This window comes from Protopterus annectens, chromosome 1.part1 (assembly GCF_019279795.1).
Source record: "Protopterus annectens isolate FY-2018-M chromosome 1.part1, PAN1.0, whole genome shotgun sequence".
NCBI classification, from domain to species: domain Eukaryota; kingdom Metazoa; phylum Chordata; order Ceratodontiformes; family Protopteridae; genus Protopterus; species Protopterus annectens.
Genome location: NC_056726.1, coordinates 649829117 through 649855959, shown reverse-complemented (window position 1 = coordinate 649855959; position 26843 = coordinate 649829117). Strand labels below are relative to the sequence as shown.

Here is a 26843-nt window from a genome sequence, read left to right as displayed (position 1 = left end):
TACCTCGATCTGGCGAAGGCCTTCGATACAATACCCCACTCGGGTATCATTGAAAAACTCATCAGCTTAAATGTTAACCCATACATCACAAGATGGGTTGCAAACTGGCTGAGTGACAGAACCCACAGGGTCAGAGTTGCTGGCGCCATGTCAGACTCAAAGCCTGTCACAAGTGGTGTACCACAGGGCTCAGTCCTGGGCCCACTCTTGTTTGGCATCTACTTTTCCGAAGTACAAGCAAACACAGGAGGGTTATGGCTGACAAAGTTTGCAGATGACTGCAAACTGGGCGCCATAGTAGAAAACACATCTGACACAGATATCCTTCAGAAGGGTCTCACAGAAACGGACAACTGCTGCCAGAGCCATGGCCTAAAGTTAAATGCCAAAAAATGCATAGTCATACCCTTCGGGAAAAACAAGGTTACCCCTAGCTACCAAATAGGTGGCAATCCACTGAGCACAGAAGAAGTTATCAGGGACCTGGGGACCCAGGTTGATAGTAGTCTGTCATTCGACACCCATGTAGCTAAAGTAGTTAGGAAGACCTTCTACATTGCCCACCTTATCATGAAGGGATTCTCATCTAGATCAAGGGAGGTCATAGTATCCCTATACTCATCACTCATCAGACCAATGATTGAGTACAATGCCCCATTCGGAATGTATCTGACCCGACACTTGCAGCAGCTGGAGAGGCCACAAAGTTCCTCACCAAAAGGATAAAGGGTCTCAAACATCTGTCCTATGCTGCCCGACTGAAAGAACTCCAGCTCTATTCAGTCGCTTACACGCTTGCTCAGAGGTGACCTTTGCCTAACATACAAGGCCATGTCAAACCCAGATTTGATGAATATGCTTCACCTCAAAAAATCTAGATCCATCAGAGCCACAAGGGCGAGACTTAAACCTCGACACGGATATTAATAGGACGTGCTGGAAGGATAGATTCATCACCCAAAGACTCCCTATGCTGTGGAATAAAATCCCGGTATATGTGAGGCAGAGCACCTCGCTGGCCTTGTTCAAGAGAAATCTTGACCAATGGATGGGAGATCGCAGATATACCCCAGGGATTACCTCAGTGTCACTGCTCGACAGAGGCACAGCAAAATAATGGGTATAGTTCCCCATACTAAAGGGGTGGCGTAAGCCACAAAACTATGGGCTAGGCTTGTAAATGCCCTCAGGCAGATAGCCTAATATGAACCTATGAACCTATGAGTCTGAAAGTGAGGCTTCTAGAGAAGTAATAATATGCAAGACATTACGTGTATATGCCACCAGTAGAATAACATTCCCAATATTATATACAATAGAACTGGTACACTTATATATGGTATTTACAATAGTAAGGTAGCCTGATACTACTACAAATAATGTTGCTGTGGGAGAGGAGTGGTGAAAAGCCACAGGGAGAAAGAATGGGGGTCAGGCATGAGACTTACACAGGACAGGGTAGGGGAGAGAAAAAAGGATGGGGAAAAGGGGTGAAAGTGTGCGGTGTTGTAACTGTATCAGCTGAGTGAGACAGTAATGAAGGAGAATATGGGATTAGTGGTTCTGCAAGAATTTCTGACGGATATGTAAGAATTAATCTTCTATTTCATATGGTAACATACTTAACTTTTATGATATTTAACTCTTGCTTACTGTGAAACATTTATCCTTACCTGAATAAAACACAGTAATGTATGTTTATTTCCTAACTACTTCCTCCAATTTTTATCACAGTATTCAAAATAAAGCACGTTACAAAACACTGATCATGAATTATTAACTTTTACCTGGAGCAGTCTGTAAACTCAGCTGGAAGTTTTGTAAAGCTTCCTTTTCTCGTCCCCATTCCAAAAACAACCGTCCTCTTTCAATAAAAGCCAATGATTTCATCTTCTGCAACACAGCTATTTCAGAATGGGCATCTTGAACTGAATCACAATGTTTCTCCTCTAGAATAAGGATAAATTAGGGAACACTGGGTTATCCTACATGCATTTTTCACTGCTGGATTGCTGATGTTATTCTAATTATCAAATCTGACTAAAAAATGCAGGTTTGTTTAATAGAGTAATGTTATTAGTGAAACAAGGTCATGTGTATTATGATGCATTACATAAATGGGCCAATTGCATTCCTTTAAAGAGACACTGATCATCAGAGATGTATGCAATACAGAAATAATAACAAGTACTACTTAGGTTTAGGCAGAATAACAATATCATTGCATGCTGGAAAGGTTTTACATCAATGAGAATTCATATACAATACTCAAGTAAACTCAGACTAGTAGTACTAATAACATGGAAAGTCCAGTAACAGCTTTCTTGGAATGCATCACCCCAAGCTACTAGAAGCAAAAATAGTTTAGGGTTCACTGCCCCCTTATTAAAGATTACAAGTACCTGCTAACACAATGTATATGCACCTATAAAATGAAGACCGTTTAAAAAGTAATAAATTAATTTCAAACGACATTAGCTTTTTAAATGAATACAGTCTACTCAATCAAAATTTGGGGAATTAAACATCCTGCCAGCCCTGGGTAAAGTTTTCAGTAATGTTGGTTGCAAATTCCAGTTTTTACACTGATGAACAAAAACCATTATTAAGCAATATTTATTAAGTGATTGAACTTAACCACTTTACAAAAATATCAGAAACTTAACAATTGAACAGTAACCTAACATAAGGGAAATAAATTAACACTTTCATGAAAAGCAGTGTAATCAAAAGCAATTCATAAACAAAGCTAACTTGACAATAAAAAAATGATGTCATGAGTCACAATGCTTTGAAGGGATGCAGTGGGGCTGGCATAAGTACATCATTATGCCATGGCAATTGTGACCTTTGGCCTGCAAATTCCAGCTGACTGCTCACACTATAGGCAGCAACTGCCGGGAATATAAGCTGACTCTGCTGATGAGTTCAGAACTTTCAAAGGAGTTGTCTATGAATGGCAATATTTCAAACAATGAAGTTTCAAAAACTGCTGAATTTTCTCATCCCACTGCCTACAATCTATTCAAATTTGAAACTGCCCTGTGTGTATCCCAAGTTCTAATTCTGTCAGTGTTAGTAAACCCACCACCTCCCCCAGACAGAAGTTATATATGTCCATAATGCCTCGGAAACATTTTTCCTCACTTTGCCCCTCATACATCTTCAGACCTTTATTCCTAAATCTTTTGCAGACACTCCAAAGTACACTTAAAATACTTATTAATTTCTCCTTCCCTTTGTCAAAGGGATATTTTTAAGTGGCATTACTTTCTTCTATTCTGTGTTCATAGAGTTTCTGACAGAATTTGCATTGTTTTAACTCCACTTTACTGTAAAGCTTCTACCTTTCTATTATGGTTATAACATTTCCAAAAATCACACACAATACTCAAGAAGGGTCTTTGTCAGCCACCCCCACATAAAAATACCTTTTTTTTTTCTGGTAACATTTATACCTCGGTATTTCAGTATCCACTAGCACTACCTGCTGCCTCCTCACACTGCCTGCTATTATCAGTATCACACTGCAGGTTATTCACTTATTTTGTCGTTTTAACTATAATTTATTTTTTCATTTGTTTACCCAGACCAATGCACTGACAAGATTATGTTTTTTTCGGGTATGACCTGGGAGATCACATGGGTAACACTACTGATATGAAAGTTAAACAGTCAAGTGCTAAAGCATCCAAAGAAACAGCAATTATAGAAAAACAGCCATATTAACAAACTTCCAGGAACATTAACTTAGATGCACATACATTATTACAGTACAACATATCCAGAAATGCTAAATGTGACATAAAGGATACATTTCATTCCCCACTAGATGCACTATTGGTCTTCTGAAGACCAGCTTTTTGATCACAAGTACTGCCATAAGGCATAGTGAACGCTCTTGCAGAAAACTCCACAAACTTCATAAAAAGCAAATGTATATGACAGAATGCTACAGAGGCAAGGGTAGAACTCTTATAAGTACAGACATGATAACTGTTGCCACAAGTAAAGTAAAAACTCATGTTCTGTGAGACAAGAAAACAAACATGGTGATTTTTTATAAAAATAAAATATAAGCTAAGTGGCAACATGTACATGTCCCAAAGACATAGCGACAATATTTTAGTGGTACCAGTTCACAAAGGGCAGGGGTAAGAAGGTCACATAAGATGCAAACAACTTTACACCCACTAGCGTCACCAGTATTCTATGCAATATCATGGAAAGAGTCCTAATGAAACTTAAGCAGGAATCCAACTGTGTTATAAATGGAACTGTATAGCTCTGTTTAAAGGATGTTTGTTTTCTTTTGACTCATGTGGTTCTCTTTGAAGAGGAACAGCAGCACTTGATAAAGGACTGGCAAGGAGTGCTCCTCATTCTAACTTGCCACACTTGATAGTATTACACACAAAGGAGTAACTGACAAGATACAAGTACCAATGAAAAGCTATAAGTAATTCAATGGTAAAAATGCTGATTAAGTAATGGGACAAAAGTCACTGTGGAGCTACCCATCTATCTCACTGGGGGAACTTCCAGCAGTGTTCCATTAGATACTACTACTGAACTATTCTTCTCCGGGACAAAAGAAGGAAATGAGCTCTGGATAGCCAAATATGTTGATGAATGCAAACTGGATATATAATTACGTCAATGAAATATGCCAACATTTTCCAAGAAAGTCGAGAAAAAGTATACAAGGGATGCATTAGTAATAACTTCACATTTATTGTCAGTTAATGTACCATAATATTAATGTATGGCAAAAAATACATAAATTAAGTTTACAAAATAAATGGCTCCACATACAAACCAGAGCCAAACTCATACTTGTTTCCCTACTTTGCAAACTACTCTATAAAGGCACTTCATATCTCCTCTTGCAATGAAATTCACTGCAGCCAGCCCAAACTACAGCCTCAGATGCATTCACTGGAGTCTAGGAAAATTCTGCTTAGAGAATCTGCTAGTTTGGTTGTCCTGACCTGGTATGTAAGCTATGGGGGGGGGTCATCCTTATGTCACTGGCCAGTTGCCACAGCTGCAGAATTAATCTGCACAGAGGGTAAGAGTGGGTATGCCCCTGCATGTTTATGTATCACATCACTGTGGTATTGTTAGTATTTAGGTTCACAGGTGTTTACTACGCTAATGACCACAAGGGCCTTTTTAAGCCTTGCCATGCATCCCAAATCTCTAACAAGTTCTGATACCCTTGACAAGTGTAAGCAGGGGCCTAGGAGATGAACCATTTACAAGCTGCCTGTATCCATTAGAGACATAGGTGCCAAACCAGGGATGAACTCCCATTTCCCATTCAACTGTCCAAAACACACTTGAATTGGGTTAGGGAGGAACTCTGCTTCACATGGATGAGGAGCCTGTTCCAGAGAAGGGGTAATCTCTGGGATATACACTTGTCTCTCCAGCAGGTCCTATTTATATCAAAGGCTGTTTTGCAGATATGTGGAAGGTCCATCACAGCAGGGTGTGATGACACCTTGTATGCTAGGTATAGATCTCCCCCTCAACAGCCTGTAGGAGACAGAATTCAGGGACAGGACCTTGAGACGGTCAACACAGGATATATTACTTATGCCCTGTATTCTTTTGGTAAGGAACCTCTGTGGATGTTCCCGCTGTTGGATATGCTTGGTAAGGTACGTACTGAAGGGAGCAATGATAGGTCTGATGAATGCCAAATGCAGTGGAACAATGACTTCCTTGGAATTAGATGACATACCTTTATTTATAAGTTGTACAAAACAGAATGATTTCCTCACTACTGCAGACAAGTGATGGTCAAAGGCTAGATTACCATCTGTGTGTGCCCGAAAGTCCCTGACTACTGGGTCAACTCTTTGGGGTGTGTTGTCAGCATGACAGTTATATAACTTGTAGGGATGAAGGACTTACTTTTTTTCTTGAAAGACTGTTAATGCACATATTACTGCAATCATCTTTTTCAGGCTAATATGCAGATTTGCCTGCTACCTGCCCAGATTTCGTGAACCTTGAGATCACCCAGGTGAACTTCCTGGGCCAAATCCAAACTGTCTCTGCTCACAGTCTGGGTTGCCTGCAGTAGTAGAATGGGGGTCTGGTCTGGGTTTTCACTGATGTTGTTTTCCCATCAAGGGTTCTCTTTTTTTTCAGGCAGGGAAGCAGTGGGATGGGAGTTTCCTGGTAGTATAGTTTACTCATGTGGAGCTTTGCTGGGGGGGGGGTCATTAGAATGCAAGAGGCCCATGTAGCTTAGGATGCTCAGAAACTCTCTTGCTGTAATGTCCATTTTGCTTTACAGATTCCTAAAGTACTTGGTAAGGAAGAAGCCTTTTTGTCTTCAAGAAGGAAGGCCTTTTGCTGCACAGAATCCAAGAAAGGCCCCAGGAAGGTAGTACTGGTACTAGAGGATACTGACAGTCAAGACCTACCGTTTGGAAGCTATATGTAGTGATCTGCATAGCTGAATAGGAGTTCTGCTGGGTCTGAATGAGACAATTGTCCAGATAATGACAGATATGAATCCCTTGATTTCTGCAAAAGAAAATAAATGGTGGCAGACAGTTGGTAAAAACTCTGGGAGCAGAAGCTAAGCCAAAAGGTAAACAAAGAATTGGTAATGGGAATCCCCCTACCCTGAAATGCAGGAATCACCAGTGTTTCTGAAGTACAGAAAAAAGAAGATAGGTGTCTTTCGAATCCAGAGTCACCATCAATGCCTCTGGGAGAATGAGTGGTAACAGCTTTTGAAGGGTCAGTATTTTGGTACTACCAGAAACTTGTTCACCTTTGAAAAATCCAGTACGGGTCTCCAGGCGCTTTCTTTCATTCCTTCCTGGGAACTAGAAAGAGGAGGAACACCTTCCTATGTCTTCTCAAGGTACTGCTTGAATTTACCCTTGGAGTAAGAGGTCTAGTAATTGTGGAGGTATTGACTTTTCTTGCTGCTTTGAATGAGTGAGTACACCTAAGAAAGGAAGGGTCCTCCAAAACTGCAAAAAGTACCCATTCTTTATAATGTACAGGACCTACTTTTCCTGTGTAATGGTCTTCCATTGGTCATAGGAGGAAAGCCTTCCTCTTAAGAATAAAGAGGAAGGTATGGTTGGGGTGGGATTTTTGCTGGAGCTGAAGGAGGTGATGATAATAGTCAAAGCTGTTCCTTGGGTAGGCTAGGGTCCTTCAACCCTCAGGTCTGGTATGTTGTTCGGTTTGCCACCTGCTCTGCTGCCTGGTTCTTTTCCCTCTAGGTTGCTTATTTTTCTCTCTCATAGGGGGAACGGGTCAGGGTTTGCTGGGGGTAATTTCTGTTGTATCTAGGCGTAGGAGTTAGGTAAAGCTCCTTAACAGAACTCATTTGTTTCCCCTTCTTATCCAAGCTTTTCAAACACCTGCTCAGATGGGGTCCAAAGAGAGTCCTTATTGAAAGCGGCATCAAGGAGCTCACTTTTAACTGATCTGAGACAGGCTGAATTCTCAGGAAGGCATGTCTGTGTGTGACCAACTCCATGGCAGCTGCCATGCACAATGCATCCAAAGCATCATACCTACATTTTAGTGAGTGTCCAGACACTTGGAGGGTTTCATTGCATAATTCCAAACAGGCCCTCTGGAGGCTGCTGTCTTGTATCTCCTTTGCCTTGGATTTAATTTGCTCCTTTAAAATCTGGTAGTATATGCCAACTAATGGACTGACGATGACTGACAACATGGTCTTGCATTGGACTACACAGCAAGAAATAACTGAAGATAGTGCCTGGCAATGCACCTCTTCTATCTCTGACATCTGGGGGAGGAGAAAGACTCTGGTAGTCAGGCTGGCCATGGGCTTATGCATGGCAGGATGTCCCATCGATCAGTACTGCAATATTGACCATGGTGAACATCAAACCTTCTGTGTTCTTGCCCCTAAATGATGGAAATCTCTCCCTTGTGACCTCATCAACTGACAAACTACTTGAAGTTCAGGTCAAAATTCAAACAGTTCTTGATAGGTCAACGCAAACGCAAATGCAAATGCCAGGCAAATGGGGACATTACTTAAATATAAATGTTCCCCTACAAGTTAACACCTCTTTCTTTCTGATTAACTGAAACAGTATAGAATAAGAGGTAAGTCTATGCCTTACTATCAACGTACCTGTCAGTTCACAGGCATTGTTTTTCCTTTAGGAGTATGTTGCTAGGCATCAGTAACACTATCCTGCAAAACCCTGTGGAATATGTAACTATCAAGCTTTCTCTCTACTTCAGTTTCTTTGTATATCTTTTACTGTTTTTTTTCATTAATGCCTATGCATTAATAGTCTGTTCTTTTTGTTGTTACAATATATGTTCCATTATGCTTCTACTGTTATTTGTCGTTTGATGCTTTTTGTTGTTATGATGTGACTGTAACCTGGGCTTTTCCTGCAACTGGTCATTGGGTGAGCACAGCGCTTTAGTCATACCCAAAATGCAAATTATGCAATTTAAACGCAGGCCAGTGTAAATTAACCAATGTCAGAAAAACATATTTTGCACCCAGCTAATTCTAAACAGCATGTGACACAGTCAACAGCAATACCACAACACAGCAATAGGTTATCAAGTTCGATTCAAGGCTAAGGTGCCTTCTGTTAATGAGGGGTTTCTCCGAGTGCTCTAGTTTATTCCCACCTTTTAAAGATAAGTATTGGGTGAACTGCTGACCTTCAAGTTGTCTGGGGATGTGTATGTTGTGTTTCTATATTCTGCAATATACTGGTACCCTAACCAGAATATGGGCTTCAATGCCTAGTCTCCAGTGGATTCTAGGCTAGGCTCCAGCATTCCCACAGTCTTGTAAAGGATAAAGTGGGTTATCAGAAAATTAACTTAACAGATCAATTGCAGAATGCCTTCTGAGACAATAAAATATGCTGCCACTTGTGGGAAAAAAAATCAGTCATTAACTTTCTTTAGAAAGTATTTATTCTTTTCTTTTTATTTCTTTATGAACCCCTCCCCAGGACCTTGCCTGATGGCTTCTCAACCTCTGCTCAGTTGGACCACTCCTTCTAGAAGACGGAGAGCCAGGTAAATCTTTTGTAGTTCCTACTACGTTTTTTTTTCCTTTTTCCCTTGTAAACAATCAGTTTGGGTATGAGACTGACTCTTCTTTTATCTTGCAAGTTCCATCATCAGGTTACTTTGCTCTTTTTCATGATTTATTTGAGATGTTTCTTGGCACTTTCAAGCTTACTTTGATATTTCACTGCTCCCATTTACACTGAAAGAGCAGGAGGGCCTATTGGACAAATCAGACATCTTTTTGTTCAATACTGCCACAGATTATGTTGGCCAAGATATGCAAGCAACTTTATTTTCATGCCAGGAAGTAATCTGTTTCACCACAGTTATTACTCTTTTTTGCTTAAAGACAGCACCCTCTGACTCTCAACATTTCTACACTCTCAGTTAATTATCTAAAGTTATCTTGCAATGTTATATAGCAATGAGAGTGAGCTTCATTTACTTTCTCTACTTCTCTATTTAACAATTTGTTGCACCAATATATTTCCTTTAATAATTTCCCCCTTGTCAATTCAACAATTTCTTATATCTTAACAATACTTTCTAATTTGAAGCCGAAGATCTGCCCTGCCAGTCAGTATTACATATTCCACTTCTATTAGAACCAGAGCCAGGATCATTACTTCTAAGATTTCACTCTACATATTTACAACAATGGATTGCAAACCATTCATTTGTTTCTGCCTATCAGAAGCACTCTGGTGCAAAGTCCTCCCATTCAGCTGCACCAGGCTTAGTTTTCAATACTGCCTTTTTGGTTAACTCATACTGCTGTATCACAGCAGAGCTTTGCTTTGCTCTTATGATAGCAGCACAAGTATTGCTTTGCTCATTACTTCTTTTGCCTGTTACTTTTAAGAAAAGCAACTTACTACCAGTTTACTAACTTTGCACACAAATTTCTTTCTTGTACTATACAACAGTGAACTATTTTTCACATCCAGAAGGCTTATTTTCAAAATATACAACTCCTTTTTCTGTCAGTGGGCTTAACATTTAAAAACATCACTAAGAGCACTAAGTTAAAGGAAATGTTAGGAGACAGAGGTTATCCAACTTACTTTGTCAACAGGATAGAATACGAAGTTAAGATAAAGAGAAAGGAGGGGACATTCAAGCCAATATTGGGAAAAACAAGTACCAGTTTTATAAACAATGACAATGGACAAATTAAAGTAGCTGATACACCAGGATACAACAAAGCATTGCTATTGCCATATAACCTGCACTTTGAAGAGATTAGAAGGGTCATATACTGATACTGGAATATTTTCAGTTTAGACCAGGAACACCAAAAATGATAGGAACAAGACCAAATGTAGTGTACAAAAAGATTTGTGCATTAAAATGCATATAGAAAGACCAACAGAACAATTGAAAGGAGAACTGTAAAATGTGGTTGAGATGGACAGTGTAAATATATTGAGGAAACTAAGGACATTGTAAATGCACCTGATGTGGGAGGGTGGCCTAATGGTTAAGGCATTTGCCTTATAAACACAAGGTGCAGGGTTTGAGCCTCAGAAGGGATAATTGGCTAAGCTTAAAATGGCTCGCAAGGGCAGTTAGCTTAGTACTAATCTAAGAACCTAAGAACCTATAAGTATCATTGTGGTACAACAGGTGTTGTTTACATTGCAAAATGTCAGGCATGTTCAGGCTTCTGCATAGGGAAAACCATAAGGAAACTTAGAGAAAGAATTTATCAGCACTTGTATAGTATAAAGAAAAAAGATGAAAAGAAATGCCGTATGGAAACATATAAAAGACAACGAAACACACGCTTTTAAATTTTATATCATTGACAAAGTTGACCTGGGCCCTAGGGGTGGGCCATCAGATACTTTCCTTGAATTTAAGGAAATGAGATGACAACTTGGATACCAGGCATCTGTTTTCCCTGGACTCAATGATGTCATGATGTCATCTCTATTAACAGTGTTTTAAGATTAAAAGCTATGTTTATGTTCTAATTTAGATAGCTGTATTCATTTAGTTTAGCTTGGCGCTGTTTCACCATTTCAGCACTAAGTCACAAAAAAATCATAAAAAACATGAATGTTTTTGGAAGCTTTAGATTCAATGACATTTTCTGTTAGCATGTATCATTTTAAGTTTTATTAATTTTGCATTTTGTATGTAATGTTAAAATCACGGGGTTTTAATTGTCACATGGTCATAATTAGTTCAAGGGGTGGGGGTTGTATTTTAGGATAAAAGGAGCGGTGTCTTGTACCTGAACTTTATTCTGAAGAAGTCTCTAACAAGCGCTCAATTTTAATGCAATAAAAAGTTCTTCACTGCTGTGAATCGTTTCAGTGTTTTTTTTCTACTTTACAACAGTGAATTATTTTTCACATCCAGAAGGCTTATTTTCAAAATAAACAAGTCCTCCTTGCCTTACACAGTAATGAACTCCTTTTTCTGTCAGTGGGCTTAACCTTTTAAAAACATCATCTTCTTGCTTTATTCAGCAATGGACCTCCCTTTTTCCGTCAGAGTGTTTAACCATTTAAAAGTAACATCTTTTCTTGCCTTTCTCAGCAAAGAATCCCCCCTTTTCTGCTTGAAGGTTTTACTTTTAGAATTGGTGACTTTTTTCACAGCAATAAACCCTCTTTCCCTTATACAGTGTTTTAAAGAACATTGCATCAAATTTTGCTGGAAAAAAAAGTGTTCTGGTAAAACAGTTTATCACATACAGATTTTTTTCTTCAATTCTTTTAGTATAAAGCCAACAAGGAACTTCACAGCATTTAATGGGCAGCCTGGAAAATGAAGGCTATGAATGGGCACAGAGCAATATTGTAGGTATACCAATTATTTTGCATTAACAGTTCACTGCATGCAAACACTTGATTTTTATTCAGGTATCTCATACACTTAAAGACAGATTCCCTCTACTATTAAGATAGCATTTAATGCAACTCAAAGCTGTGTAGAATTAAACATGTTATCACTGGCAGCACCAGGTAAAATTTAGTGTTGTATTAAGCTCTACCACTGATTAGTGCTTTCCACATACTGTACAGCTTTTGTTTCTTAACAAGAATAAGTTATGTAACTATTCTTTCTCAAAAGCATTAGAAGACAGTGATTTTCACTTGCTTAAAACACAGGACATAAATGCAAGAAATGTCTGGCTCAGATAAGAAGCATACATTTTCACAGCTGCAAGACACCATACTCTGGACTCTGAATTTCCTTCAGTAGCCTGTTAAAGATTTCATTCTGTGCACTATAGACTTATGAGTTTTATACTTAACGACCAATAACTCGAGTTGTCTTTTTCGCTTACAAAAATCTCTGCTTCTTTGGGTTCCTTATTCTAACACACAGTTAATTTACAGGCAATAAACTTCCTCTGCAATCCTTTGGAGCTGTCACCTGCCCATAAGAATACTTTGAAATTTCACATTTAAGGTTTGCAATTTTGAATTGTTTTAATTCTTCAAGTCTTATTTATTGCAATTCATTCTGGCTTATACTTGCTTTGCTTTACAGCTGTGTTTTACGTTTGTTTTTGTTTAGGACTTTTAAAAGGAAGTATTTAGAGAAAATTAGGAAATATTTCTTTTCTGTTTTCTGTTCTGATTAGATTAAGGCTATGTGATCTGTGGAAGGAGATGAGAAGTAGCATTTATTACTCAAGGACAGCAAAAAAGGAAAAGGTTTTAATCTTTTGGAAATGCCACTGACTTACTGCTGTTGTGAGACTGTTTCATACCCACCCACCACTTTCTTTGTTGTACTATTAAACTCAGAGGCTCTTGAGTGGCCTGCCCCTTTTGTAAAACTGACTTTGGAAGCTTCTCCCAGACTCATCTTGTGCGAACATACTAGTGAACACTAGAAGTTCAAACTAGGAAGGTCCACCCCTTAGACTGCTAAAACTTCAGTTTCTCTCACTTGCTGCATTTCATATCTTCCTACTTTTTAGTGCACTCTGCAATATGAAGAGTATTCATCAATTTTGCTCCATCCTACCTTTGAGATCACATCCGGGCAAGCCTACCAATTACTGGTAGCCTACAAACCACATTTCAGGAATCAGCATAGAAGTAGTGTTTCTGTTTTGCTCCGAGTGAGAGAAGTAGCACAGGGACATAACTTTCTTGCCTTCCAAGAGACTACCAATCACCAGAAAGCCTGCTTCTTAGGAGCAAGCTTGGGATTAATGCTACTGCTTTGCTCCTAGTGAGAGAATGAGTATGAAGACATTAACTCCTGACTGTTTTTGAGTGGGTGGTGTATATGGAACCTGACATGCTAACCATCTGAAACATCAGGACCCACTTCAGCAAGTCCCAAAATATGGAAACTGAATGGTTAACAAGATGGACTTGCATATATCTTGTCCACGATGGCCATTTCTCAAAATATTCCCCTTTCTCCAAGGTATGGTGATCTTGGAGTTGGTATATACAAGTTCGGGAAATCCGGAAGGTGCAGGGGGGCTTGCCCCCTGCAAAAAAAAGCCAAATTTAAAGGAGGAGAGCAGTGTAGTGCTACTCCTTCAAATTATTTAATACAAAATTCTGCTCCTGTGTGGGTTCTCTGCAACCACAACCCTCACATCCTCTTATATATATTATTAACTCCATGAGTGCACTACAGCAGAGAACAAAGAAAAGCCCATACACAGTGCGTTAGTACCAGTTCATAGTCACACAATATGATACCAGTAATTAGAAGCACACTGTCCCATGATTGCAAAAGAATGCTGAACTACACAGATTAATATTTCGCTGACAGCACAGTATCACAAAACTTACTTACAATGATCTAAACTGCACTTCTTCACATTTGTATGATACTACTGATACACAGATAACTGGAAGTAGCACACTACAATAAAAGGAACACAGACAGAATAAACTTTACCACCAGTACCTGGCTGCACAAATAGTTGCTAACTTTCGGGATTACCATACATTTACAGATATATACATGTGTGTGTATCTTTTCTCACTGTGCCTCTGAGGTATGACAGCTGGGCAAACAGATGTGGATGTCACAATGTGAAAGGGACTACTTCTGCTTTATAACTTAGTGTTCTACACTTCTGCCAAAGTTACAGATGTTTAAAGATCTGACAGTAGGTCAAGGGTGCATAATCCTTTATCTGTCAGCTCCCATAACGTGGCCAACCACACCTTTTGGTTTTGCTATGAAGCATGCAGCTAGCCTTTCCTCAATCTCCAGCAGAGGAAACTGCAGTATAATCTGGGATTCCTCCCCCTTCCAATTACACAAAAACATACTATATCCAAGAAGCCTCTGAAAAAAGTTAAAAAGTTGAGCATGTTCATCCTAATGACATTTGGACTTGTTCAGAACTGTCTTATGGAATGAAATTTACAGTGCATTCCCGGTATGACATCTGGTTCTTGTGGAATAAGCATTTTTGGGTAGGATTTGGAAGTGACTATCCAAAGAAAGACTGGAAATCAAAAAGCTACCAAGCCAGTTGCTTCTGACAAGCCAAGAAAATTCTGACTTGAGGCAAATTTAGGTCCAAGCACTGGCTCCACTGGATTCAAACTGTCCACTGGATGACTCTCAAATAATATCTTGCCAGAAGAAATGACAAACTCATGGCCACAATAAATCCCAAAGGTCTCAGACATTTGGCAATGACAGTGTTCTTGAGTGATAAATTCTTGGATACAATCTGAATAATGGGAAGAACTTTGTCTTGGGGAAGATCAGCCTTGCAAAGAAAGGTGTTCAATGACAAATCTGCAAATGTTAACCGACTGCAAGGGCTGCATCTGCAATTTGGCAAGATTTACTGTAATTCCCAAGAACTGGAAATGTTGCTGAAGAGAATGCATGGCAGATATCAGTTTCTCCAAAGTCAGAGCAGCTGGGAGACTGTCATTTAAGCATGGGAATACCTTGACTCCCTGCAGCCTCTGGGTGGCTGCAACAGCAGAATTTCATGAATAGTCTGGGACAGAGTGAAAGAAAGAGCATGGAACTTATAATGGGATGAGAAGAAAATCAATCGGGAATGCAACATGGCCTTTAACAGCTGAGAATGTCTAGGTTAGAATGAAAGAAGATGCTCTTTCTTGAATACTCCACTGCAACTCTTTTTGGTTAATGGTCCTCAATTGCAAGTACAAAAGACATTGACATACCTTAGTCCACAGAAGATGCCCCGACTTTCCTACAAGAAACTTTAGGAGGAGTACAGGTAATCTTTTTAGAAGGCGGCACATCACGTGCCTTTGAAGATTTTTCCTTAGATTGAATCCATAGAGTTTGCCTGTGAGAACGTCGACTCTGGGAGGTGGAAGGTTAAGAGGCATCCTCTCTGGGATGCAAACCTTTGGTAATCAGTTTATTCCTATTATTCCTATTGTCAATTAAATCATGTGTATCACAATTCTTGCATATATCACACTAAGCTTAAATGTTTTCAGCACCCAAACATGTTACACATTTCCAGTATCTATCTTGTGGCAGGATTTTATGGACATAAACCTCACATTTTTTAACCACCAGAAGCTTTTTCCATAATGTACTTAGCTAAACACAAAATCCCTAACTGAAGCCACAAAAGCCTGCAACAGCAGTAAAGTTAACAAATACAGTAAAACTACAGTGTCTGAAGTACCAAGATAGTGACACACAGCACATTATAAGATTGCAAAACAGAGTAGTCCCAAAGGAAGCACAAAATGCCAGTGGCAGAGGAGTCAAAAAAATGAGTGGAACCACCACAATATATTGAAATCAAAGCCTGATGGAACAATTTGGTTCTGTAATAACTCTAAGAAACTGAACACCCTTTTGAATTTTGACAACTACCCAATGCCAAGGTGGTACGGCGGTAGCATTGTTTCCTCACAGCAAGAGGTTCTCCCATTCGATTCTCAGCTGGGCTTGGGAGTGCCTTCTGTGTGGAGTCTGCATGTACCCCCCGCGGTTGGGTAGCATTCGAAATACATGCGTGGGTAAATGGGCATGGCTTCGTTGAAGGTTGAGCGTCGAGCTGGCACCTCAGCGTGTCGTAAAAATCTACTGCCAATCATTAGCAGACCGAAGTTCCATTGTGGCGACCCCTTACCGGGAAAAGCCGAAAGACAAACAACAACCCAATGCCTAGAGTTAATGAATTCATAGGCTAGGGAAAGCAAGACTTTTGACCACATTTGATCTTGCAAAGGATAGTGGCAGATCAAGGGGTGACAAAATATGGCCTATGGGAGAGGGGCTGTGCCTGGAAATGGTCTGTTGTGATCAGTGCACTACCCTGGTAACAACTTTAAATAAACTTGTTACAAATTTGGGGCCTTTGAAATGAGATATCTGATGAAACAAAGCCTAATCAAGAAAAGTTCTATCTGGGTGCAGTTGAAGCCTATGATATAAGGAGATGAACACACACACACACACACACACACACACACACACACACACACACACAGTTTCTCTCACATGGCCAGAACAGTGCTCAAGCTTGGAGAATCATATACATTTGATACTTACACAAAACCATCTTCTCCCTTCCTGTCCCTGTACAATGTACAATGACCACAATGAGTTAGTTTTTGTATTTTGCTCAAATTGCAGGCTAGAAGGACAGTTACAAAGTTAGTTTTGGTTGACGTGTACATTGAGGGGTCTTATGAGTACTGCAATCAAAAGTCTATGTTTGTTTAATGTTAACTTAAAGCAAAAGCGGTCTAAAATGAATGTTTAACCTAAAACAGTTTCTCCTGTTGTGAAAACATGACCACTGAGCTCAGAGATGAAGAGAGATGTATAATTACCTGAACAGGTCACAAGCTAGGTTATAAACAGGTCATCTCAATCTCATATTTTAATTTATTGAATATAGAATACTTAGTTTTATCTTACTTTTGTGTTACAGTATTTTTGATTTATTATATTCATTTTGTTTTCTCAGCCTAAGTTTGTAAATTAAAATTATGAGCCTAGTGGTTAGAGCTTCTGCTTTTCATGCAGTCATTCACGGTTCGAGCCCCAATGAAGTCTGTTCACTTTTAGGGTGGGAGTTTGGCATAGTGGTTAAGGTGTTTACCTTATAAGCACAAGATGTAGAGTTTGACTCTCAGATTTGGTAACGGACTAGGCTTAAAATGGCCCACAAAGGCAGTTAGCCTAGTACTAATCTATGAACCTATGAAAAGGATAATTGGGAACATTAAAATGTTAACTATTTTGTATGAGCCATCTGCTGAAGGGTTGCAGCTGGTAGATTCTATTTTGTACTCACAGACTCTTACTTTCGTGCCTCCAATCCATTTGGCATTTAGAAAGGTGGACAAATGTTTTGGTATGTTGACCCCATGCAGTTAAAATGCTTGCATTTTTTTCAGCTGTTCCTTGTTTCGTGCACTAATTTGTACAGTTGTACACATTAAGACCTGAAAAGGTTACACCCTTCATCTGTGGTATCAATATCTTTTTTTGTGAATTCCAGTAGGGCTGTAGACTGAGTAACGGATTAATTTCAGCTCTCCCAGTGTAAAAACAGAAACTCAGAAGAGAGACCCAGTGAATTTGTCTTTTTGGGTACATTTAAGTTAGGGGCTATTAACTGCACTGCATAAAATAGTTCAACCTCCAGATTTGGAGCAGGACATAACTTCCAGTAATCTAGAGGAAAAATAAGTTAAATGTGCTCAGAAATGATTAAGACAAAACGCAGTGAAGGAGTATATGAATTTGGGTAACAAAAGACTGGAAAAAATGGAAGAAGTTTATAAAGAAATATTCAGATGAGATGATAAAACTGCAAAAATCAGAGGTCGAAATGAAGGAAAAGGCTGGCTGAGTATGAGACTGCTCAAGAAGAGATGTTTTAAAAATGGCAGAATTAGAAAACTGAGCACAAAGGGAAAACCTGACATTTTCTGCTGTACCAAAGAAATTGGAAGGAACAGAGAGAATTAATTTTATGAAAGCACAAAATAAGCAACTGGACTGGTATTCCACAACAGGAGTTGTTAATTGAAAGGGCATATCGCATGTATGCTGGTCATTAGAAGGCAGCCAAGACCTCTAACAGTAAAGGTGCCATCTTAACAGCAGAAAGAGTTTATTGTGAAAACATTATGGAAGATGAACAGACTTCTAAAAGTTGGAGACTGTTTGTGGAAAATTATTAATTACTGTACACCAGACAGAAGAGTAGTAAATTTATTCCAGCAATTGGGTAATTTTGAGAGGGAGGTGTGAGATTAAAGTCACTGTATCCAGCTATCTTCCGAATATTTTTTCCTGGAGGATCAAAGTAATTTTTTGATGCAGAACATGTTAAGGAAGAAATATAAAAGTCTGCCCAACAAAAAGTGAGCTATCAAACAGAAGGGGACCCTGTTTCTTAGTCTTCTGATAACAAAGTTAACAGAGAGAGGCTTTGCCAGTGAAGACTTTTCTGGTTTCCAAAGGGAAATACTTGAGAGACAAAGAAAAGTACAGAAGTTGATTAGAAGAACTAGGAGTACACCGGAAATGAACCAGAGACTGGAGTTGGGAGATGAATATCAATAGGAAGAAAACTAGCAAGCTGGAAATAAATGAATGAATGTGAGATTACAAAGCAGCAGTCACATCTGTGAAATATAGCTGAACAAGAAAACCTGGAAATATTGGTCTTTTTTGACTTTGCTAAACTTGTGGGACACTCGTAGCATATGCCCTACTTCATGTCATGAATGTCTGGAAGAACGTCAAGGAGAAAGGAAGAGGAAGGAAAGAGGTAACTAAGTAAAGCATTTTTGCTCTTAACAGTGTTTTATAAAATTTGACATGTACTTTATGTTATACAGTAAAGCACTTTCAGTTATTTTTGTGTGTTATAGGGATAGTAAACAGGTGCTCTTTTTTGTCTTTCTTTCTTATTTAATTTTAAGAAATATCACAAAAACAGAAGAAAGCCTGGGCAAAAACATGTTTAAGATAATAGACGGTAATCCATCTTAGGTTGTTGAGATGAGGAATGGGTTGTAAAAATATAAAGATCATAAGTAAAATTGATATGCTTTTTCTTACTTTTGCAAAGGGGAATGACTGGTTTATGGCACCTGGCTTGATCTAACAAGTTTTAAGTGGAAGCAAGTAAATAACAGTACCCTGAATGTAATGAAAAGTTTTCCTTTAGCAAATAAATGTTCACAGTTCAACATGAGAAGCATGTAGCTGTAGCTGAAGGCAACTGTGTATCTGGTTCTCATGCTTCCATGCAGACAAGCTGATAAGAGGGTAATAAAAACAGAATACGTTTTTTCTTTCAGTTTTTAAAAGATAATGCTTTCTGAAAGCATTCAAGTTGTTTTCTACATCTGGGAGACAAATAAAGATATGACAAAAACAGGCAGAACTTTGTGCAAGTAGAAACACAGGCTGTACCTTGTATCTTAGTATGGGTAACCTTAATTATAAATCAATTAAAGCATGTAAGTGTAGCTGTCAATCTGTGACAACTGTTCCTGTTAGGAGGGTTAAACTTCATTACTTGAAGATGTACATAATTTTCTGTGTTTGTATGAAGTTAATAGGTGGGGTGCTCTGGGGGATGTGCTTTTTTTTAATTGAGGGTTTTCATTAACACAAAAAAATTTGTAAAATGTGACATAGGTCCAAAATGGATATGACAAGAAACAATCTGCCAAACATTAATGTATACGTTAAAAAATAAAAAGCTGTTATACACAACACGTGGTAATAATAACTTCTTATCATAATGACATCACTTCCCATATTATCTTTGAATGTGAATGGTCTCACTGGTATACACAAAAAAGAAAGAGTAGTGAACTATATTAAGAAATGCAGAGTACAAATAGCTATGTTATAGCAGACACATTTGGAAATATGTAAGCATGTGAATTTGATATAAAAAAGGACTTCAGTTTGGTTATTCAGCAGAATACCTGGGACAAAGGAAAAAGGGAGTACATATATTAATTGCTTAAAAAGCTCCAAATGCTGACAGAAGTAGAAAAAAAGATAAGAAGGGTAGCTTTGCAGACGTAAGGGGAGGCTGGCAAGGGAGAAGGATTATGCTGGCATGCATTTATATTCTACTTAAAACTGCTACGACGGAGCTTTAGAAAATTCTGCGAGAAATAATCAGCTTTCAGCAGGGAATATTACTTATAAGTGAGGACCAGAATTTGATTTGCAACAGTAAGGATGTATCTAGGGGGCCTAGAATGGATATCATCAAAAAAGTGTAGACTTTTGAAGAAATTTATGAAAATATTTGGTATGGAAGAGGTGAATTCAGTAATAGGAGCTCAGAGAGAATTTATATACATTATTTCCCAAGGTACAAAAACTGGGCGACGTTAGACAGAAATTATATTTCACAGGAACATGTGCATGTAATTGAAAGTTTTGATACACAATCAACAACTAATTCAGATCATGCGCCATAAACAACTAATATAAAAATGCAGGGTACTGAAATAAAATTGAGACACTGGCACTTTATCACCTATATGTTAAACAAACACAGGAACTAAATTAATGGATAATGAAAATTGCTCGGATGTTATGGAAGTTAGAAATTTCTTCAGAACATATGGAGAGGGACGAATAAAATTAAATAGAGTTTTAAAATAGGGTAAAAAATTAAAAGAAAAAAAGAGATGCATGTTTAAGAAATAAGAATTGTTTAGAGGGACAGACAAGGTTAAAGTATTGCAGAATAAAGGGAATCTTACAGAACCATAAGAGGTGCAACTACACAGTGTTAAAGAGAAAACAAGGGGCAACCTGGACAAAATGCATAAGTTTAGAAAGACTGCTGTTAAGCAACTGCTTTTTGATAACTCTAGAGCACAAAAGCTTTTAGCACAATGGCGCAAGCAACAGAAAGTAGAAGGGGTTGTTGCCAAGCTTAGCGAGCCTATAACCAGGAAAATAACCAGAGATCCTGGAGAGGTATTAGAAATATTTCAGAAAATTTTATGAAAGCCTGAATAAAGCAGAGAAATGTGGAAATCAAGAAAAAGTACACATGGAAATATTTAAGGAAGAATTAAATATGCCAATGTTAGAGGTAGATGAAGCTCAATTATTAACACTTAGGACAGGAGGAGATGAGATAAAATGGTGATGTATAACCAATCTACGGAACAGTCTCCTGGAACAGAATGTATTCCTGTGGAAGACTGTAAACTAAATGGGAAGAAATTGATAAAGATCTAGAAGATTTTGTCTAACAATATTTTAAAAGAAGGAGAAGCACCATCATACTGGAAGAAAGTTGTGGTGACTGCAATGCCTAAAGATTGTATGGATCCATCAGATCCAGTTTCATACGCACCCATTTCAACTATTGCCATGATTATAAAGTGTTTATGTACATTACGGTTAAAAGAATGGCAAAATTGACAGATATGGATCAATGTGGCTTTGCAGAGGGGAGGCAAACGTATGATAACTTTAATAGATCAATGATAATCCAGTGGGAAGCAGAATGTAAGAAAATGACACTGTTCTTGGGTCTTGATGCAGAGAAAACATCTGACAGATTAAGCTGGGATTTTAAGAGCAGGGCAATGAAATAATTTGCATTCCCTGACACAATAATAAGGTTAATTAGGAAGACATATAAGGGATTGGAGGCAAAAATTAACAAGTAAGGGTTCCTCTCTCTGTTAAGTTCTGTTTGAAGAGAGAAACCACACAGGGGTGTCCTCTTTTCCATTTATTTGCATGAGATTTACAACCACAAATAATGGAGTCAGAAATTCAAGGATATAGTTGGCATGGTAATCAAAAAGGTTGGCTTTATTTGTAGAAGATATTATTTTGTACACGATAAAAACAGGAAAAGCACATTTCAGTTTTGTGGAACATTCTGAGGCAGTTTCAAGTCTTTTCAGGATACAAAATTAATGAAGATAAACAAAGGCAACAGCTGTAAACTATGTACCCACACATGAACTGGTTCAACAATACCCATATTTATGGGGACATGATAATATGACTGGGTTAAAAAAAATTCTGTTATAACAGCTAAGGATATGTGGGAAGAGACTAAACAAAAGCTCTGTTTTACAGATATGGATTGCAAATAATTAGGCAGGGGAAAGGTAATAGAATGGGAAGAGGCCAAGAATACCTTTAGACTCCAGGCTAGAGATTGCATTCCCTATCAAGGATTGAAATCAGAGTATAGGCAAAGGGAAAGGAATAGGGGATCCTAAGTGAAAGACCAACACTGGTAGAATTTTTAGTTGAATCTAGAACAGAAGCTGCTGTTAAAAACGGATAATTAGTAAGACATTTAAAATACTGCATCATAACTATAATAATAATAATCAATCAGAGGAGGTTAGAAAGGATTGAGAAGAGAGACTGGACAAGCAATTCACAAAGAAGCAATGGGAGGATATATGTATGAGTCCCAAATATGTGGCAAAGCCTAGAGAAGATTTAAGATTTATGCTTGGCAGTGTTTGCATAGGCATTTTTATACCCTAAAGAGACTCCAGAGAATTTTTCCTCAGATAGATTGCAAATGTTCGAGGTATGATGGGAAAAGGTAATTGGGAACATATTTTTGGGAGTATAATGTGTTGCCAGACTTTAAAAATTCCCTGCAGACTACGCTGTCAGAAATACTTGGTGAGCAAACTGGTGCAACTAAGGAAATTATTTTTTGAGCTGTGATATAGGATCTGAGTTGCCTAGACAGAGCTAGGCCTTGCTGAGTTTAATTCTGATGGCTGCCAAAAAAAGCAATTACTAGAAAATGGAAATCAGAGTCTAAATCAACTGTACTAGAAGTAGTGAATATAGTAACAGAGATAAAAGAACTGGAAGTGGGATCTTTAGAAAAGGGTAGAAGCGGATTACATAGAAACAAAAATGGGAATTATGGGAACAGTACATGCAGAATAATATTTTGGAGGAAGAATGAGGTTTAAGTGAAGGCAGGAATTGAATGAGCTATTACACAATGACTGTATCGAAGATTATATGTTATGTTTACTGTTTGCAAGTGAAAATATGTCAACACGGTTTGTTTTCATTTATATAAATGTATGATTGCCTACTTCATAAGCGATAATTCAATAAATATGTTTTTGTTTAAAAAATATATCAGTTTTATTTTCTTGCATGTTGTTTTATGTATAATTTGGATAAAATCACACTAGTGCCAATATGCATATCATTTATTTAAAAAGTTTTCTTTTAATATTGCAAACAATACTGCTTTGGTAACGTTATTTTAATAAAACTTATGCATATAAGAATGCCCATCTCTATAAACAGGAATAGTATTTTTGTAAAACATGAAAAATATTCAAACAGCAGCAGCACTGATGTAAGGCATGTGGCAGCCTTTATGTTATTTAATTTACTGTGTAAAATTTACTATACAGAATGGTTTATAGGCTGTGCAAAATCATAGCAATGTAATTTACAAGATAAGTTTTACAGTACAGACTTTGGGCTACCTGTTTTCTAAAAGGTCTTGTATGCAACACCCCTTTCAAAAACATTTTAATATGGGAATGCATTGAAAGGTGGACTCATAGGCAGACATACTGAAATGGGACACAAGCGTACCTTGAGAGAAGAATATTACAGGCCAGAGGATAACTCCTCACACAAATATTGTCTTGGCACCAACTACACAGTCTTTTCCATTTGCTAATATCTGACTTCGAAGTAGCAAGTTTTCTAGCCTCCTTTAATACCTGCTGCAAGTCCTCAGAAAATAGCTGCCTAAAAGATATTAAACTCTGTCATCTAGGCAGTTGATAAATGTGTTTCATGTTGGGGGTGTATCAAATACCCCCTTGTCTTGTGCGAGTAGCTCCAGTCCATGAGGAAGCTTGTGGTAATTACCCTTGGCCATTTCCATAAGAAGGAAGGAAAACTGTCTTCTGGGCCAAACGGATTCACTACAATGACCTTTGGAGAGTCCTTCTGAATCTTCAGAATGGCGCTGGATATCATTGGAAAGGCATACAGGAATATTCCTGTCCAAGGAAATGAGAATGCATGTGTTCTCCAGGCCTTCTTGTATGGAGATGTTTTAGTAGAATTTTGCCAGTTGATTGCTGTGAATAGAGTTGAGGCACAAACACCTATCTGAGGTGTGCCCCACAAATGTATCAATTCCTGGAAGACCCTTTGATTCATTTTCCATTTGTGAGTGTCTGTCCTGGTCTTGCTCAGCTTGTCTACCACAAAAGTTTGCTCAGAAGGAAAGAAAGATGACTGTGCTGATGGGCTACATCCCAGGCTACCATGGCTAGTGTGCACAGAGGGGAAAAAACTGGTTCCCCGTATTTTATAAATAGCACATTACTGTGGTCCTGGGACCCATAGATGACTGAAAGAGTTGATAGCATTTGTTAATGTCAACATCTCTTTTTTCATGCATTTTGAGCCATCTTTTTTTTGTTCCAAAGATCTTGCACTTACACTCTCTTAGACATTGCTCCCCAAGCAAAGTCTGAGGTGCCTGTTGTTATAGACTGTGTTGGAGCTTGAAGAGAAAATGGGAGAACTGAATTCGGATAAAACTGGCCTCTCCACTAGAGAAGTTCCCCTTTCAAAAATTCCCCAAAACAAATTTGAAATGTCAGGGGAGGATTATGGCACCACACTGATTTTAGGAACACTGATTTTTTTTTTCATGTGGAATCTGGTTACAGGAATCATGAGAACCATGGATACCACGGATGCAAGTACCTTGAGAAATTCCCTTCCTGAGGCTTTGGAATGAGTGGAAAAACTAAGGAATATATCCAGACATAGCTCTATTTTCTCCTGTGGAAGAAAAGCTCTTTGAACTGTGGTATCAAGAAGACACCTCAAGAAAACAACCCTGTGAAAAGGAGTAAAGCAAGATTTTTGAATTTTCTCCTGAAATCTCAGTCCGTGAGGGAGATCTCTCACTTAAGTGAGAGATTTCTGACAATTTGAAAGACTCTGCAATATTAGAAAGCCATTTAAATAAAGAAAAATGTGAATAACTGCAATAGGCTATCACTGGAGCTAGACACTTTGTGAACACCCTTGGAGCAGTGCTTTTCCAGCATTTCCAAGGATATCGTGGGTCATTCTGAAGATTTAGAATGACCATCCAAAGATCATTTTGGTAACTCCCTCCTGGCCCAGGCAACAGTAGTTCTCTCTTCTTTTAGAAATAACCAAGGGCCTGCAATTATGTTCTGGACCCAGACAGAATAAACACTTGGTGTGGCTGTCCTTATAGGGAATCTGCCTACTACAGTTGCATCTCTCTCTTAGGTTACATGAAATTGAACAATTTCTGTCAAAAATTAAGTGAAAGAGGAAGGGTCCCCAATGGGGATACTTATCTGCCCATAATGAATGAAAACTGGTACAGGCTATAAGGATGACGTACAACTATGAGAAATGTAAACTTTCTTTCACATACCGGTTGCAAGAAAGTCCTGAGGAGCTTCAATTCCATACTTCCTCTGTTACCAGCATGAGGTCTCAAACATAGGTCATAGGTTAGACATATGATGAGACAAGGAGGAGCCCATGTTTTTGTGAATGTACAGTATTCTTGGCAGGGTATTTGCCATTAGTAAATTGTAACAGTGATCTAAGGAAGGACATATTGGATTTTTTCACTCAAGTAATGTATACATAGACAAGAAAATTATCCAGTGTTGAAACACCAAATCTGGTTAGTCAGTGGTAAAACACAAGTAAAGGAGAGAAAAGATCCGGCAAACAACTACTGCACAAAATGGGTACAATACTTTAAAAGTAAGTTCTCCTGTGCAGTGCTGACTCCCCATAATAACTAGCTGCTAACTTAAGTACGCTAGTGCACTTTTTACTTATTTGCATCTGCTAACCTGTGTAAAGCACTGATCTGCATGAATTTTTTTCAGACTCAGCTAAGGAGTATTGTCTGGTTAAAAGTGACTTTCTCAGAGTCACTCAGAAGGGAAACAGAGGTTAGCGATTCAAACCACAGATAACAGGAATCAGGTCTTTGAGTCCTAATCAGTTTCCTGATAACTTCTCACAAGCTGCAGCCACCAACACTAAACAGAAAAGGAAGAATACAGACAACACAAAAATAAACTAATCTCACAGTAAAAAAAAATTGCAACCCATCAGCTCCTCTTCTCTGTTTTTCACTCAAACGGACTTCACAGCACATTAAAAATGAATGCATTTCATCTATCAGTCTCACTCTCAAAGTACACAATCTGCCCAAGACTAGTATTTTGGAGCCTACGTATGACACAACAGCGGTCATCCAAGTACCTTTCTGAACATGAACATGCAACACAAGAACTATGTTTCATGAGTTTAGAACAAGTACATACATAAATAACTGCAATGATAATATCAAAGATTTAATAATATCTAAAGAATCATTGCATATAATTAAACTGCAAAAATATAATTTCAAAAGGATGAACAATGAAATCAGCTGGAGGATTTCTTTAAACAGGATGCTCTGCGTTTAATGGAATTCCTTAACTAATCAATTTGTCTGATACAGAAAAAAAATATATATATATATATATATATATACACACACACACACATATGTGTATATATATATATATATATATATATATATATATATATATATATATATTTATATGCACACACACACAAACATGCACACAACACATCAGGGCTAGCAACTTGGAGGTGTAAACACTGGTTCTAGGAGATTTGGCTATACTGACTGATGTTGCTGTGAAATCCTGATCCCATGTAGAAATGGGAAAAGAGAGAGGTGATGGCAGAGATGTTGAAGACATACTATA

At 38.2% G+C, this 26843-nt stretch overlaps 1 protein-coding gene across 1 annotated transcript in view; it reads right to left on the bottom strand.

Moving 5' to 3' along the window:
* The window catches only part of FANCG (FA complementation group G), a 1917581-nt gene that overhangs the window by 269346 nt on the left and 1621392 nt on the right, over nucleotides 1–26843 (bottom strand). The window contains exon 12 of the mRNA XM_044077386.1: nucleotides 1788–1949. Within this exon, the coding sequence (XP_043933321.1) occupies nucleotides 1788–1949 (162 nt within the window). The remainder of the gene's footprint in view (nucleotides 1–1787; nucleotides 1950–26843) is intronic.